The sequence below is a fragment of the Rattus norvegicus genome, chromosome 18 (assembly GCF_021556685.1).
Source record: "Rattus norvegicus strain SHRSP/BbbUtx chromosome 18, alternate assembly SHRSP_T2T, whole genome shotgun sequence".
Lineage (NCBI taxonomy): Eukaryota > Metazoa > Chordata > Mammalia > Rodentia > Muridae > Rattus > Rattus norvegicus.
The window spans coordinates 67,146,113-67,164,927 of record NC_141551.1 but is presented as its reverse complement, the minus strand read 5'-3'; the positions used below and the strand labels follow the sequence as shown (position 1 = coordinate 67,164,927).

The 18,815-nt window shown below is 36.9% G+C and overlaps 1 protein-coding gene across 2 annotated transcripts in view; it reads left to right on the top strand.

Annotated features, from left to right (window-relative positions):
• Dcc (DCC netrin 1 receptor) overlaps positions 1 to 18,815 on the top strand; it is a 1,119,339-nt gene that overhangs the window by 836,114 nt on the left and 264,410 nt on the right. For both annotated transcript variants that reach the window (XM_087592178.1, NM_012841.2), the window contains 1 exon segment: positions 3,836 to 3,885. In XM_087592178.1, coding sequence (XP_087448304.1) covers positions 3,836 to 3,885 — 50 coding nt within the window.

Genomic DNA, 18,815 nt, shown 5'->3' with positions numbered 1-18,815 from the left:
TTGAGGCATACTGTAGATCAAGATCCAAGAGCAGAAAAAAATTCAGGGGCAAAGTAAGCATCAGTCTATGCTCCTTCTTGTTATAACTAATGCTTATGGCTTCTAGTGTAAGCCATCATCCACTTCTCCTGAGATTTCTCTAACGTTTACTTTCTGACGAAATTCAAAACTATGCTAAAACAAATCATCTGAAACAGGGGTGCATGTATATGCCTGTAATTCCAGTACTTGGAAGATGGGGACTTGGAAATAGTAAGTTTGTGTCATCCTAGACACTCAGGGATAGCATCAAATGACCAAACGCCAAAAATTAATACAGCCAATCAACCAACTAACAACAAAAACAAAAAAAATGGCAGCATTTTGTGATAAGTGCCTCGGATTAGCATGTTTGTAAAGGAGATCCATTGCACACCATGAGTCAATTTGGTCAATGAATATATGAACATGGCAGCATGTCTATCTCAGAAACAAATTCAAATGTCCCACTTATTGAGAAAGTGTGGAATGTGACCTATCGTCACCTTAGAATGTGTACAGCAGTAGGCTCCACCACACCGAGAAAAACCTCTGACGTCTTCTCATCAGCTTAATGACATACTGTCAGGGCTGCCTTTACGTCCTGAAGATCAACATTTCCTCCCTCCGTACAACTATGAAAGATAAAAATAGGCATGGGAGTGTGTGTTGTGCGCACGTCCATTCACTGTCTAATCCTATCCATTATCGATTGCTAACTACAGTACTGAAGATGAATTCTCTACTTGCCCTGTAACAAGAACAACCAATATGCTGTCTCTGGAAAGAGAGTGTTCTATTGTAGAGAATTAGCAAAATAAACCAACACTGTGAAAGTAAAGATTTTTGAGAGTTACATTTTATCAATTATCAACATTTAATACAAGTAATGTTGATGCCTCTAACATTGTTGTTTCCACACATATTGATCTCCTTGCTTTGGCTTTTATGTACTACAAAGTGGAAGTTAATGACTTTTTAAAAAAAAAGTAGTGGCATTTGAACATATCACATAACTTGCAGGCACAGACCCCGACCTAATAAAGAAATCTAGCACACTTTGTCCTTCTTCCAAAACTCAATCATTAGCACTTGCTAAAGATTCAAATCATAATTGAGAGGATTACCAAAGTTTGCTTTTAAAAGAAAATGTGTTTCCAGACATTTGTGAAATTATGTGAGATAAAGCAAGGGTATGTTCTGTTTCAACAAGGATAAAAATTGAAATTGCTTGTGGGCCATAAATAAGTTAGTTATGTTCCAACACTGACTGTTAACTTTAAAAGTCAACATTATTAACATTGAAGGAAGTTAAGACACGCAAAAGGCACCCAACAGAAACTCTAGGTGTACAGGCCTAACCAAGCATACCTTACTCTCCCTTGGTCTGAAACCAGTCAAATTAAGACACCGTTTCTTTAAAGTTAACAAAGTCTAATTAAAATGACTTAACAATGACATTTACATGGTTTCGATGATGACAATAAATTAATTGCTTTAACAATGTTTCTAATATTCTGAAAAGGATTTTGGCATGCTCTATATAGAATTCATATTGGAGTGAGTATGAAATTTAAAATTATGCTTACCGATAAGTGAATGCAGTTTTAAACCTTCGCATGTGTCTTCAGGGCAAACTTTAACAAGGACCAGAGAACCTTTGAATGGTGAAATTATATTTAAGGCGTATTAGTATAAAATGAGAAACATTTTTTCCCAAAGTTTGGGAAGTGAGTTGGCAGTATGAGAAGAGGCAAAGCAGGGGAAGGCTGGCCTGTCCCACTCCGCTGTGGTGGGGCAGGGCTCAGCTGGGTAAATGTTAAATTGTTACCAGAAAGTAAAAGGAGAATGAATAATCTACAGAACGGATCAGAGAAGGGTCAAACAATAGGGAACTCCAACTTCCCCTGGCATGATGTACTATATGCCCATAGAAGGAGAGCATTTCTAAGCTTCTCTCTAAGTGACAGCTCCGAGATGAGAGTAAGTGTGAGATGTGGTCAAAAATAAGTAGGGAAGCAAGATCTCAGCAGGTCATGGAATATGTTGGCCACGTGAAATGATTTATTATTTTTGGGAGGATTTTCTTTTGATTTTTAAAATTGACTGGTAAGTACTTAATAGACAATTTTACCCAAGTATCATTTCAATGTGTATGTAACAAATTTATTTATATTAAAAATGTGGAAACATAAAAAATAAAATAACTTTTATTACTACCTCATACCATCTCTGCCAATTAATTTCTATTTCAACCGATGCTTCATGGATTTGCACATAAACCTAACAGTACCCTTCATATTGATGATTAAAATTAGAATTTAGAAAACATTTGGACATGTGAACACTGTATTCCATAATTCATTAAAAGTCATAATATTAACTAAAACAGCTGAGGTGTTCCCTAACTTATAGAATAATATTAAAGAATAATTGGTGGTTTAATTAACACATGACTCTGAATTTTTATCACAGAATACATTGGCTGCAATCTTTACGAAACTCTAATAGGTTTAAACCAAAGACAAATAAATTATTTCAATTTCCCTCATGTTCATAAAATTCCAGGAACCAATCCTTAAGTAGGTCTTCATTTCTCTTCTAGTCACTGATTCCATGAACATTAATTGATTGTCAATTTGAAGAATACAGAAATTAGTTGAGAATGTAACATGCCCTGATGGTGAATAATTTTTAAACAAAAATCAGTATAGGATATGCCTAAGTTCAAGTCTAAGTACTAGTACCCTATTAAAAAGTCAAAACCAATGAAACAAACAAAAGCAAAAGAACTGCAGACACCACCCAATTGACAGGAAAAGAAGAGGAAGCAGAATGGTGAGGGAGTCCTTAAAATGCATGAGTAGCCCAGTCCTATCACATCCACAAATGTGTCACAAGTAAAAATGAGAACAATTCATTTAAGAAAAATGGACACTATGAAGTCATTGGATACTGTCCCTGGTGCTATGGTGACCAAGGAGTTTTATTTATTTACAATGCAACTCTGAGAACCAGAGTGTTTCTGGTTACATAACAGTTACCCGATCAATGGTTGTCTTCATAATGCTCACATGGCTGGAGACACACTCTTTAAATTTAGTAAATATTCAGTACAGCTACCAAAAGGGAGCTGCATTAAGTCTCTTTTGGCATATATGTTTAACAATTTTTAAATGTAAGAAAAATAGTAGGAAACAGAAAATCCCCAAAGAAAAATAAACCGGTCTTTGGTCAAGAGAATCTGTGGGCCAAAGACTATTGAAGAACCTGCTTGCTTCTCCATAGTACGAGTTTAATTATAAGCAGCTAAACCAACAAAATGCTGTTTCCTGTTTGCTCTCTAGGGGGTAAAAATGATAGCATTATAGGAACTGAGCAACACAGGTGTCTATCACGGTGCTCTATCCCACCATAAAATAATACAGATCCTGAAAAAAAAATCACAGTATGATAATCCTTGGATGCCACTAGAAAATCTCCCCTGTGTTTGCATAGATCCTACTAGGGGGTTTATCACAGAACTGGAATTAGATAGCATTATTTGCTATTACACCTGGTGCTCTTTTGTAAAATAGTTTTGGGGACTCAATAGATAGATAGTGTACTGACCTGGCCAATGAGACAAAACAATAAGTAAGTGTTTATTTCTCTTCTCTCTAAGAATATTGAAAAGGGCTGCCTGCTCGCATTAACATACTGAATTCTCATTATAAAATCTGAAAAAAATAGATATACCTTCTCTTTGCATCAGTGGGCTGGAATTTCTGTTGCAAGTGTCGGCAGTAACCATCACACCTTATTTGATTCCTTTCAGTGCCAAGTGCTCCACCTCAGAACGTCTCTCTGGAAGTGGTTAATTCAAGGGTAAGTCAGCCAATGGTGATCGCTTTATTACCTATTGTAAAATACTTTGCTTAGCATATGGTCAAGGAAGCAGAGGACATTGGCCTGAGTAAAGGTAGGTTGTGGAGCAGTGCATTTTCTTTGAACAGAGTTACGTACATAGGAGTAAAGAATTTTTTTTCGGGAAATGTGTATGATTGTACAGGTGTTAAAAGTGTTTGACGGTCTTTCTAACATAAAGAGAGCTTGTGTCACTTATTTATATCTCCAAATAGAGACAAAAGTATAGTATTCAATTGCAGTATTCTAATTCAGAAAAAAGTTAAAGCAATCTTCAGTTCAGAAATCTTTTTATTCAATTTAATCTTTTAATTTAAAATGTATACAATACATTCTGATTGCTGTTTTCCCTCCCACAACTTCCCCCATATCCTTCGCACCTCACCTCAACAAACATCCTACAGCACGCATTTCTTTCTTTCTTTCTTTCTTTCTTTCTTTCTTTCTTTCTTTCTTTCTTTCTCTCCTTCTTTCTTTCTTTCTTTCTTTCTCTCTCTCTCTCTTTCTCTCTCTCTGTCAAACAGGCAAATAAAAACTCAAATTGTAGTTAAATGAATAAATAAAATAGTAGGAAAGGACAAAACATACAGAGAGAGAAGCACACACACACACACACACACACAAGCATACAAACAAAACCTGTAAAACACAATATTGAAAACTATGAAATCCAAGCAAAAGAACAGTGAGTAGAGAAAAAAAAAAGATATCCAACAAAAATATGAGACAACAAATCTACAAAAACATAAGTGAGCTGTGTTTTGGTTTTGTAACATGAGACGTATCCTTAAATATTATTTCTATACCCAGTAAGAATCCTGTGGAGGAAATATTTTTTTCTTGACAAGCAGTTGTCTATCAGAGACAGTTTTGTATTTAGAATCAAGAGATTATGTTCAGGATTTGGACCTATGCAGACCCTGTGCATGATGTCCCAATCCAGTCTCTGTGAGTTCATTTGTGTGTCGTCAGTCCTCTTGTGTCTGAAACATACTGTCTCCTACAAGCTCTCTACCTCATTCTGAATAGCTCTTTGAAACTTGAGGGGAGGAATTTGATGGATACATTCCATTTACAACTGAGTGTCCCAAGGTCTTTCAGTCTCTGCACATTGTCTAGTTGTCCCTGTATTATTTCCTGTCTCCTCAAGGAGAACACATCTCTGATAATGACTGAGCGAGTAACTGATCTCTATGTATAACAGAACGTCCTTAGGAGACATTTTATTACTGTCTTCCTTTATTATGACAACAGTGTTTGAGTTTCTTCTATGCCCATGATGTATCTAGTCTTAGTTTCTTGGACAGCTGAGTAATGAGTGTCAAAGACGGGTTTCATATCAGAGAGTGGGCCTTAACTCCAATCATAAAATGGTTGGTTGTTTCACAACATTTGTGTCATTATTGCAGTAGGGTTTCATTAAAGCAGCTCACAATTTTAGATAAAAGGGCTTGGATCAGAGTTGGCATTTATCTTTTTTCTATGGGGACCATGCAGAGTACCTTCCAGTATTATAGATACTATATATTGATATAGCAATTATATAAAATAACATTTTTTTTTGTCTCCAGCGAAAGGTCTTTACCCTTAGTTTTTGGAAAGAAACCAATAGGTTGGACAATAGTCTGAATTGTTTCTTGGTTCCCTTTGCCCCTTCCTGTTTATTCAATTATATGTAATCCACTCCAGACACTTGAAGTTACACTTGGGACTGTTTTTCCCTCCTTATTTGGTGATTTCATTTAAATTCCTTTCATTTGTGTATTTATTTTTGAAGCATCTACAATATTAGTTTATTATATGTCCCCTCAAAAAACCTTTATTGTTACTGTTCTTTCCCATATTCTCCCCTGTAATTCCCCCTTCTCTCCTCTTCTTCATTTAATCCATGTATTCACAGCTCCCTACTTCTCTCTAATTATACTTTTATTCCCCCCTTTTGAGTGACCCTTCACTCCTTCAGTCCTTTATTCTATTCCTAATTTCTGTGGTTATTCGGACTAACATAGGATTATAGCTCACATCCATACATAAGAGAAAAACATTACATTTGTCATTCTCTGACTAAATAACTGGTCGTTCAGCATGATTAAGAAAGGTTTATAGCTTACATCAATATGTAAAGGAATAACACTATATTATATTTGTTATTTTGCATCCAGATCACCCTCTCATAGGATGGTTATTTTTTTAGTTTAATCTATTTACCTGATAATATTATTTTTTAACAGCTGAATAGTATTTCATTGTGTCAGTGTGTCACATTTTCGTTATCCATTCTTCTATCGATGAATATCTAGGTTGTTTCCAATTTCTGCATATTATGAATACAGCAGCAAAGGGCAAGTTTGAGTAAGTGACTCTGTAGTAAATATAGAGACCTTTGGGAATAATCCCAAGAGTTTTAGACTTGGTTCTTTTGTCAAATGTATTCCTAGCTTCGCGAGGAACCACCATACTGATTTCTATAGTTGCTGCAAACATTTACACTTCCTCTTTAATGGATGAGTGTTCCCCTCACCCCACAATCTTGTCAGTATGAGCAGAGTGGTTTTGAAGAATTTCTTAGATGAACTGCACGTTTATATAATTTATACCCTCCTGACTCTGCTCCTGTTCTTAACCTTCTCCCACGCAATCTTACAAAGTCATAATCCCTTCTTCAATTATTGCTCTTGTGTGTGAATACATATGTGTTCATATATCCAGGACTAACCACTGGAGATCAAATATCATGTGTGCAAGAATTGGCTCGCTCCCACGTATCCATGTGAATTAGGAAGGATTATAGAACAGTGTGCAGAATGATTTAGCAGCCAGACAGCCGGGGCATCTTTTGCTAGACAGTGTCCCCTAGGCACAAGAAAAGATATGAACAAATGATATTTCAATAATTATGGTTGCTAGACCAAGAACAATATGATGACAATTGTTGATGAGACATTCTGTATACAGCAGGTGAAGAACTGAAAGTGGTCAATTGGAAGGGAATCCAAGAGTTTTTATAAAGTTCCCACAGATATGTTTATGACGTCTACTATAAATTTCAGTGCCTTTCAGGCGCATTTTGCCAGTGTGAACTTCTGATTCAGGCAAGCCAAACTTAGCAAAGATTTTATAGAATCTTCTCATTATTCATATTCCATACACTTAAAATATACATTTTGAGGGCTATTTGTGAATTAAGATTTGAAACATTTTTACTCTTTTCAAATTTGTTGCAAGCATTGCTACTTAGTATATGTACAGAGGGAATTTTGACAAAGGGATTAAATATAGAACAGAGCCATTTCCTTTAGAGTTTTGACTTCATACTCTTATCGCATGTAATTTAAACTTCATCATACATATTTCTAATGTTCCCATTTCAGGTTCGCTCTGCAGTCAGAGCTTGCTTTTGCCTTTCCATGAGGTTTAATGAGATTTCCTTCAAGTCATTCATTTTTGAAAAGAGGGAGGTTTAATAATAGTCTTAAATTAAATGAACCTAGGTCTAGTGATAAGGTCTCTGATTTTAATTTAGCTCATGGAAGTTGCCCTTCTAGTTGGAATGGTTGATTAGTCAGAGAACATGAATAGGTTCAATTCTGCCAGTAGGTGAAGGCACTATGTGATTTGATTTTAGAGATTGTTAAATGTTCACTTATAGAAAAATATTCGCCGGTATAGGTTTAACTATGTTTAAACTACATAAATGCAATTATTTTAATGTGAGATATAACACAGTGTTATGACTAATTGGATTCATTATCATGTTTAATAAGCAGCTAAGAGCGGAAGTCACTAACATGCAGCTGACATTTTGTGCCTGGAAATGTGCTCAGCAGTTCAACTCTCACTTCACTTATGTGTTATAATTCTGTAAGTGCTGCTCACAAAATGAATTACAGCAATATCAACTCTGAGCTTTGAAGAAGGGCAATAAAACACCGTTATTTCCTAGGGCTTATTTATATTTCATGAACAATAATTGAGTAGTAAACAATTGGATAATTCACCCCCAAAGTGATTGAGTTCTGTGAGAAAATTAAATACACCAAGATGACAGTAAATGGCTTTGAGGGCGTCAAAAGTGATGACACAGGAGCTAAGACTGGTAAAACAGTGGCTAGCTTAGTTTAAGCTCCAAGTAATGAATTACTACTAATAAACCTAGCTCTTAGTGAAAATGCTTTAAGACAAAATTTGACACAAAATTATACACTGAGATTGGTCATCTAGAAGGAGAAAATGTGGGAAAAAAGAGGTGAGATGGCCTTGCCTTAACTAATAGTAGAACCATTTTACAGAATTTGGGGACTGTTAGCCCTTCCAGGTCTGGATGATAGATATCGTTAAGTGATGACAAGACAATGACTGCCACGGGAAGAGGATTAAAACAGACCTAGTGTTCAGAGACAGAACAGAATGAATGTTGGTTTGCGATTGTTTTTCTTTAAGTGGACAGAAAACACTTGATGATACCTAAAAGAGAGTTAAATGTTCAAGAGGAATTTTATTGCTTTGACCACTTTGGTTGTTTTGATTACAAACCTGTGAGGTATTGCAATTTCTAGAAATAACTCAGAGGGGAACTTAACCCTGCAGAAACTAGAAAGGAAGAATTCAAGTATACAGTCCTATTGGTAGACAAGAAGTCACAGCCTTAGTAAATAAAGAGGGGCAGAGTTTAGTCTTGGAACAAGATCACAGAGGATAGTAGATTCTAGACTTTTTGAAGCTGTGAAGGTAGCCAGTCCAACCAAAAGTCATCATTACATTATAACGTCTTGCACAAGAAATAAGTGACTCTTTGAAGATGGGAAGATAGGCTCTGTGGTTAGCCAACATTATAGTGATCAATACTAACTTTTTCTTTCACTTTATTGGTTATTTTAATTATTAACATTTCAGACATTATCGCCCTTCCCAGTTTTTCCTCCATAAACTCCCTATCCTCTCCCCCTGCCTCTTGAGGGTGTTCCCTCAACGTCCTATCCACTCCTGCTTCAGTACCCTAGCTGGGTCATCAAGCCTCCACAGAACCAAGGGGCTTCCCTCCCAGCAATGTCCAATAAGGCAATCCTTAGTTACATATGTAGCTGGAACCATGGGCCCCTCTGTGTGTACTCTTTGGTTGGTGGTTTAGTTGGGAGCTCTGGGTGGTCTGGTTGGCTAATCTTGTTGTTCTTCTTATGGGATTGCGAATGTATTCTTCTTTCCATGACTAGCTATTTCATTGCTGGTATAGTTTTGTCAAAGACTTGGTGGGGTTTGGGGAGAAGGTGGGTACTTTGCTGGGCAAAAGTACAAGCGCATTAGATGTTTTGGCAAACAAAGAGGCCCATTCTTTTAGTTTATCTATTGCTCTGGAGAAATATTTACACATGAGGAATATAAGGCAGGAAAGGTGATTTTTCTTACAAGTCCATGTTACTGTATGTTACAGAGGGGCAGTGCTGCAATAGGCACATGTCAGAAGTAGACATTTTTCATGAACAGTCAAGAGCAGAGAGCCACGGGTTAGCATGCATTCCAGAACTTGCTTGCTCTCTCGTTTTCGTTTAGTCCAAAGCTTGGCCTGTGAGATAGTGCTCATGGCATTCAGTATGGGTTCTACAACCTTAAATAACTTAATTAAGAAAGTATTTCACAGCCACAGCCACAGTCCAATGTAATCTAGGCAGCTCCTCTCTCAGATTCCCATCCCAGGTGGTTTCACAGTGTAATCATCAGGTCAGCAATCAAAGCTAACTATCACCGTCATGCTCTTTAAATTGTCTATGAAGGCCAAGTGAGGTAGAGTCATACTGGAAGATGCTAGATAATGAGAAATGGTAATGTCAAATAATTAGTTTATTACTGCTACTTTCCAAAGTACACTGAATCTTATACAAGCTCAGTTATATTCCCAGAACCACCCAAAGAACTAAGGAGGGGAAAAAAGCAAGAAAAATAAATCTTACTGTTAAGTGGTTTATGATCTTTGTGGAGTTAGGTCCCAGGCAGAAGATTAGCTTTAGATCAACACCTAGGACACAGTTTTGCCCATCCTGAAAGTGTTAGAGACCTCTGTAGGTAACAGAGGCAGATCCAAGTGTGTTAGAAAAAAAGAGAGGGCAAAAATTGCCCTGTTGCTTGGGCTGGAAATATAATGTACTATGCTGACTTATGATTTGAATATCTGGTCTCAAGAGGGACCTTGGATAGAACTACTTCTCATGGTTCTAGAAAAGGGAAGTAGTCTCTCTCTCTCTCTCTCTCTCTCTCTCTCTCTCTGTGTGTGTGTGTGTGTGTGTGTGTGTGTGTGTTATTTCTTGCTCTATTCTGCATTGGTCTCTAGTTCAGCTCTCTTCCTACTCATGTTGTGTCTACTTTGATATTCTGCTAAGGCATTGATTGACTGAACCCTCTGAAACTGTAATACAAGATACATAATTCCTCCATCTAATGTCTGGTATTTTGTCATAAATAACAGAAAAGTAACAAATACATCTACACTCTAACTTTCCCCAGAATGAAACTTTTGGATGATTCTGTGTCTCAAAATTACATATTTCTCTCTGAAAAAAAAAAACAATAAATTGGAAGAACTGCAATTTGTCAAGAGACCAAAGCTGATACCTCAGTAAACCTTAGAAAACTAACTTGAAATTTTGGGGCATTTCCAAATGTAATTATTTTTTTCTCAATCTAAAGTTATAGAGCGAGTTCGTTATTGAAAGTTCTCAGGCAAGAATTGGAATTACAAAAATGAGCCATTATCTTAGCCCCCAAGGTTGGCTGGCAATCAAATAAAGCCTCTAATTATCTAGCGGCATTGTTCTGGAACCATGCAGAAATAGATGCTAAAACACGGAGCAAATGCAAATCATAATTTGAGGTACACGTTTTACAATGAAGTATTATTAATTTAAATGATAAACAAAGCTAATCCAAGGTTACGTAAATTGGATGATTATAGAAGAAATGTTGAAGGATAATAGTATACCTGTGTAAATGTGAGTGTATGCTAAGGCTTAGTTTCCTTTGTAACCAAACTTGATATTTACATCTCTCTCCCTGAGTCCTCTAAGCTGAATCATGGCGAAAAACCACTATGCCACCTGTGAGGTTGGTGCAAAGAAGATTGTTGTGACCTTGAGACCAGACTGGATAAAGATCCAGAGTTCACAATCTACCATTTATAATGAGTTGCAGGACATTTGTGTAATAGACTGGTGCACCGTCTCAGAAATCCAAACTAACCAAACCAAAAAATGACCCTGCTTCACTTTATCTGCTTGAATTCTAAATTTCATCTGGTACAGAAATACTCATAGATTTACTTTGATTATACGCTGTCTTTCTATACAGAACCCGATGGCCTTTGAGGGTGTTTCCGGACTGTATGAACTGTGTCACTGTAAAGCTCTTTCTAGGTGATTGATACAGTCTACCTGCAATTAGCATCATGTTTCTCAAACACCTTTTCTCAACTGCTCCTATGATCTCACCTGAATTTTCCAGACACACCGAACATTTTGTTGGGGTAGGTAACACATATTACACTTAATAAGTCAGTATTTCCGAGGGCCAATTTTCACATTGCATAAGTCATATTAGTGCAAGGAGGAAGAATTAATTGTGTCTGCTAGAAACACTTCAATTTGGTTTCCAGATTAAGTAATAGCAGAATTTGTTTTCTTTTGTTTCTTTCCCCGCTTCTCAGGTTGTGCCTCAAGCTCCACCCACCTTAGCATTTCTCAGCTTTCAGGAAAATCTACTTGATAGACCATTTCGCATTCTCACTGAGGCAGTAGCTGTTAAAGAGATAGTTTTTTATTTCATTTTTACATCGATAAGTTGAAGACGTATACACAATAAGGATTGCTGTGTAAGCCAATGCCTCCTGACTTTAAAACAAAACATGAATTGGGTTTCTCTGTACTTCAAAGAGAAACTTATTAAGTTTCATTCAAATGCAAACACACATAGCTTTGCTGTTCTGTCTATTTTATGTCACCTTCACACAAGCGAGAGTCATGTTTGAATGAAGAACCTCTACTAAGAAAATGCCACAGCAGACGGGCTTGTGAGCAAACCTTGGTGCCTTTTCCTGATGGATAACTTATTTGGAATGACGAATGAAGGATGATCAGGGAGGGCCCAGCTTAGTGTAGGTTGTGTCACTCCTGGATGTGTGGCCCTGGGTGCTTATGAGAAAGAAGGGTGGTTGGTATAACTGGGTCTTGAGGAAGAGCTATTTGCAGTTTCCGAGAAGATGCCAAATTGATTTCCTAAGTGGTTGTACCAGTTTGCACTTCCACCAGCGATGGAGGAGTGAGCCCCGTGCTCCACATTCTCTCCAGACCGTGCTCTCTCTTGACTTTCTGATCTTAGTCACTCTGATCGGTGTAAGATAGAACCTCGGAGTTGTTTGGCTTTGCATTTCCGTGACGACTGAGGACTTTGAACACCGTTTTACGTGCTTCTCTGCCATTCGGGATTTCTCTGTTGAGAATTGTTCAGTTATGCACCCCCTTTTTTATAGAGTGGGTTATTGGGGTTGTTGGCCTCCCCACTCATATAGAGCAGAGATCCAGCTTGACCTTCATGTGGCTCCTGATCAACTGGAACAGGGGCTCTCTCACAAGCTGTTGCCTGCGTGTGGGACACAGCTAGCTGGGCTGCCTTGTCTCTGTGTAGCCTCTCAGAGCCTTGAAATGCCAGGGTCATGGATGCCTATGGGGTCCCTAACTGTGTAGAGGAGAAAGGGAGGGGAGATTATGGGAGGGAGTGATCAGGAAGGGTCAGTGAGCAGGATGTAAAGTGAGTAAGTAAAGGTGGGCCTGGGTGGATGGGGGAACATCCTAGAAGCAGTGGGAGAGGGATGGGATAGGGGATTTGTGGAGGGGAAACTGGGAAAGGGGATAACATTTGAAATGTAAATAAATAAATAAAACATCCAATTAAAAAAAAGAGAGAAAAGTAAGGATCCATTCAAAAAAAAAAAAAAAAAGCTTGCAATCAAGGAAGAAAACTGGTTGAGTAGGAACCGCTGAGCAGCCTTTCTTCATGGCCTTTGGATAAACTCCTGGTTCCTGCGGTTTGAGGTCCCTGGTAATGAACTGTGATGTAATCTCTAAGCAGCAGGAAACCCTTTCCTCCTCACCTTGCTTTCGGTCCTGGTGTTTTACCACAGCAATAGAAACCCTCACTGGTAAGTTCATCAAACAATATGCCACTTACAAGATCGGGGGCTCTGTTCGCATTTAACATTTTCTAAATTTTATTATTATTTGGAAAGTTTTATCAGAGAATAGAAAATGAAGTAAATTTCATTTCTGATATACACCTATGTTAAGTATTTCATGGACTTAATTGATTCGTCTGTTTATTACATTGTTGTTTAATGAATACACATACAACAGTCACCATTATTTAGCTCCACCATTTTAATATAAGACTTGCTACATTACTTGGTGGCCATATTTTCATGACAGCAGCCATTAGTGTGAAACAAAGGAGTGACAGACAGTGCCTGGGACTGAACAACGTCTACAAAAGCAATTAGTTCATTTCCTGCAATAAAGTAAGCAGTTGTGTGTTCCCTGCCTATTTTAAAGAGAATCCTGGTGCTTTTTCGTTGCCCTTGACTTCAGTGTAATTTGGCCAAGGTTGTTTTAGTTTGTGAAACATGGGTCAGAGAACCTGATTCCCAGGGCAGGTAACTCTGAGTCTATTCACCCTCTGGACTCTGCTTGTACTTCAGCTGACAGTAGCTAAACTGGCAGAACTGTAAGCCACCAACCAGCTGTACTTTAGAAAAGCAAGATCTGGGGAGAGCAGAACAGAAGTGGTCAGCCATCAAAGAACCCACCATCCTCTAAAAGATGAGCTTGACTTAAAAATGCCTTCCCCCCTGCACCCACAAACACACTCATGACTCTCCCACTTCCCCACCAAGAAGTGTTGTATTCTCAAACATGGGTGCAAATGGGATACCTAGGGATGTTCTGTGTGTCCCTCCATCTCTTATGAACCCCCTGGCTTTCATGTCTTTAATGTGTTAAATCTGATTTTGGTATAAGCTGCAAAGACAAAAATGTTCTCCCTGGGACAATGACATTACTATATTGCAGTCATCCTGTACTAGTTCATAAGAAATAATCAAAGTATTAGAAGTCTCTGAAATACAGCCAATCTTTAAACAAAGACATAATTAAAATAATTACATAAACTCATAGTTAAATGATGTTGAACAAATTTGTATGCTAAACCTACCATTTCATCATAATATCATTATAGTCTGATAATATCTCTACTCAGAGGGATATTTATATTATATGAATACGGCCCACATGTCCCCAATTCTTTCAGGGACATCATGCTGTTAGTCAGAAATTGGCCTTGTGGTGCATGTTATACCACAAAATTCGACCAATACAATACTATGAGACTTTTCCTCCCAGAAGACTGTTTCTAATTACTTTTCGAAAACCTCCCCCAAAGGAGAGTCCAAGGATTGTCAATGTCTTAGCCTGGACCTCAGTTCTTTAGATAGACTCTGAGAGACGTTCACAAGAGAACTATATTGTCCGTTTGTAGTTTCTTTCTTAAAGAAAATAAACACTGGACTGGTTACAGGATACTTACAGATATAAAATGTGAAGGGGGATCAACAGGAATGAATGAAGAGAAATGCTGTTCTATATCATGAACAAATAAATCATAGAAATGTGATAATAGAAGTAAGAATGTTTTAGATGGGAATGTCAGTGATTGGTAGACTTTAATCTCCCAAGTCCCTAAGTTGAACTAATATTCTCTCTCTCTCTCTCTCTCTCTCTCTCTCTCTCTCTCTCTCTCTCTCTCTCTCTCTGTTTTTCTCTCTCTCCTTCCCTCCCACTTCTCTATCTGTCTCTGTCTCTTCTTCTGTCTTAAAAGCTTCTACCTCTTCAATGTTGGCGAATGATAAACAGCTCTGTAATATAAAGACAGCTTCTTACATAAATAAAATTGCGATTGGCATTAACCCTAGGAAATACATTTATAAGTGTTTTTCCTGCCAATTGTTGTTCCTAAATTGTTCTTTTAGATTTAACACTAACATATAATTTTCTTTGTCTATAAAGTAGAAGAATTTCTCAGTGCCTTTAATAATACCCTTGTGAGTATGAATAATTTCATTAGCAAGTGATTATTTTTACTTGTAAAAATGAAATTATTTGAATTATTTTCAATTTATACTGAATACAGTTTATTTCCTATGTGATCTAAGCTATACAATTATTTTACATGAGGTGAAGTCTTTTGTCTGTCTTTTCAAGGTGATTCATTCATTCTTTCATTTCATTTATTCACTTATTAAAAACTCATTATGTACATATTATTAAAAACTAGATATTTGAATCTCCATAATACACTTTATAATTAAATAACCTGAAATTTAGATAAATAAAGTGAACCAGCTGAAATATGGTAACATACCCAAAATAGAATAAACTCTACATTTTATTGCTTTATATACAAAGAGATGAAATATTTGTCTTAGTGACAAAATACTTAAGTATTCTGTATAGAATATTTCTCTGTACAAGATCAGACAAAAGGTATAATTGTCAATCACTTGTCTGATCTCTAGATATAAATGTCATTAACTTTCCAAATTAATGAGTTTTAGAAATATTTATGCTTAGGATATAATGCCACATAAGATCTATCTTTTAGTATTATGGAAAAAATTAGATATTTTGTTACATTAAGTTACATACAAAAATTGCATATTATATATGACACACATTTTTCTACATCAATTTTTCTAGAATCCAAATTTTAAATTTAGAGTACTTTCCCCTTTTGTTGTGGGCCTATATGTCAAGTACTTTACTATAGAATACAACTTTACTGAGTGAGGTGCATACAAGTCAGATACTACCAAGAAGAAAACATCCTTATTCTTTGTCATGTTGGTCTTGTGAGAGAGTGACATTGATGTTCCCATCAACGCTCTTTAGCCAAAGGCGAAAGCATCCATTGTGCTATAATATCACATTCAATTGGGGCATAAAAACACCTTTGCTAGCAGACTATTCTTAGAAAATGTATTTCTGACTTGGTCACTTATATTCAGAATGAGTCTTAGTATCTTTATATTCCATAGTAAACACACGATTAAAGAAATTTATTATTGTAATACAGGTACTATATATGTATGTATTTGAGTGTATGAAATAGACATTAATAATGCAAGAATAAAACAACAGAAAGCCTAGGCCTGCACTTGCAGAGAATTGTGCTTAAGGATTAGGGAGGTGTGAACAGTGTGCTTTCATAAATGGCCACAGACACAGCTCAGTCTAGTGTTCTATATTTGATGAACTGATCATTAAGTCACATACAAAAAAAAGTAACGCTTAGTTGTGTATTGACTAGTCTTTTAAAAATGTATGATAGCTGCACAAAATCTATTTAATCCTTAAAATGTCAGGGGATCATCTAACCAATTACAATCATATTACCTCATCATATTTTCCTAAGTTGAGTGTCCCCACTATCTCAAACCATTAAAATAAACGGAACAATTAAGATGTGCTCAATGGTGTGAAAATTCAGATTCTGTGGTCAGAGATCTCATGTTTGCATTTCCCCCAACTCCTCCTCTTTGCCTCTAATAGGATGCTCCTCCACCCACCATCCACTCCTGCCCCACCGCTCCAGTATCCCCTCTTAAACTACCCTGAGGACATATCATTTTTCCCAAAAGGCAGATGTTTTGTTACACATATGTCTAACTTGCAGAATTTATACTCAAAGATGTATTCCTTTATAGCACCTACACTTTGCCCATAGTTATTTCTCCAGGAGCTGTAAACGACAGTAGACCATGAGAATTATAAAGCCTAGGTCTGATTATTTGACTAGGTTAAGCCCTCTTCCTTCTATCAATGTTTTTCTGCAAGTTAAATATTCTTAGCTTCCACAAATATTTCATGTGTGCTTGTCAGATCCCTACTTGATATGAGATCTCATGTGACTCTGAGGCAAGTCCCCAAGGACTCCTTCCTCATTTAAATACTTCATTATTATTCATATGACATCCAATTGAACTGATTGTGAGAGTGGACACATTATCTTGCTCTATGAGAATCTTAAAGTGTTCAAGAATAATTTTGACAGTTTCCAAGTCTTTTGCTATATTTATGTCAAGCTTTACCATACATTCGGTATCTCTTTATAGACTTCTGTGACATATTGTCTTACAGTAGAATCTTTGCTATATCCTCTCAAGGTCCCTTGGGAGTCCTATGGACTCACACAACACCAATATACAGTAGCGGGTGACATTCCTATTATGTCAGGCAACGGAAAAGCTACAGTTTTTGGACCAGTTATTTGATGTAGTGTGTAAAGATCTTCCTTCACATGAAATACCCATTGAAAAGATTTGCACCGAAATCGTTAGGTTCCTTCTTTTCCCCAGATTTCTGCACTCTGACCTCTCAAGAATTAATACATTTCGTAAACATTTTCATTCTAATAATTTGACGTATATTTCAGGTTTCCTTATTTCAGGCTCCTTCTCAAACTGGACTCTTCGTTAACTCTGTGGCTAATTGTATCCAGACCTTCGAGAATATTTTCACTTCATTCATCAATTTTTTAAGACCACCCCATTTATCATTTATTAATCTTGTATATTGCCCTGCCTGAGATTCAGATTGGCTGAGAATATAGGGTAAACACCAGCAATAAGTGAAAATTTTCTAGATGACCCTAAAGAAACTTCTATACCTTCCATTGATTGCTTTAACATTTAAATTTTTTTGTATGAAATCAGATTCAACCCCAAATATCTCTAGTCTTATCTATGTAGTTCCCTGTGACATTCACGTGATAATCCAAGTGCTCATTTTCCTTCACATCAAAATTCCTGTTTTGATCATACGGAAAAAAAACAAGTTGTATGTAATGATATGAGTTTTCTGACCTAGACCATTGTCTCCGAAATAAAAGCACATCACCAGCCATTTCAAACATGTATGCCTAAAGATGATGGTGGTGAGTTATTTCAGTAATTATTTCAAGTTTCCCTTGCACCTGAATCCCTGAAGTCTCATAATATGAATTGGCCAGGTTCTGGGCAAAGCCTCAGCAAAGGGAATTGAGAAAAGCTGTTTACTGCTCTATTCAGTTACTGACTTTTCCACTGACCCAAACTGACCTTAATTAAAACTCTCCTGACATACTTTTGTTTTTCTGACAGAATGTTTATTCTGATAGAGAACATTTTCGACTGCCAAATCAAAAACACATCACACACATGAAAGAAGCATGTTGTTCATCTTAATAGGGTTAAAATGGACTTACTCATCAGCCTTTTTATTCTTCCTCAAAACCTGAACTATTAAACAGATCCTGCCCAGATATTTTACACAAATCAAAGGTTATTGATAAAAAAACACCACTCTCAAGAAAATGGCTTAGTGTAATATACTTTAAGAAACTTAAGCAAAACTCCAGCTCAGCCCCTGGTTTTGAAGAGCACACAAAATGGGCAGGAAAATAAACTTCCTCAACCATCTTGAGGTCTATCTCGAGGCCATACTCCAATTCTCTTCCTAAATAATACTGCTTTCTTCTTTCTGTGCAGAGAGAAATCTGAGCTGTACAAATCTGTGTGTGCAGACATGAGCATCACACACACACACACACACACACACACACACACACACACACACACACACACTGGCTTGGCCTTGCTTTCAATTAGTAACTCCCTAGAGAGCACAGTGATTGGTTGCATCATGATTGCTTCAAAGCTGAAGCCCTTGATAGTCAGGTAGGATGGTCTTCCTTTCCTTTTTTTCCCTTCCTTATAAATATATTCATTTTTTATTTATACAAGGCAAATACGTGTAACAAAGGGA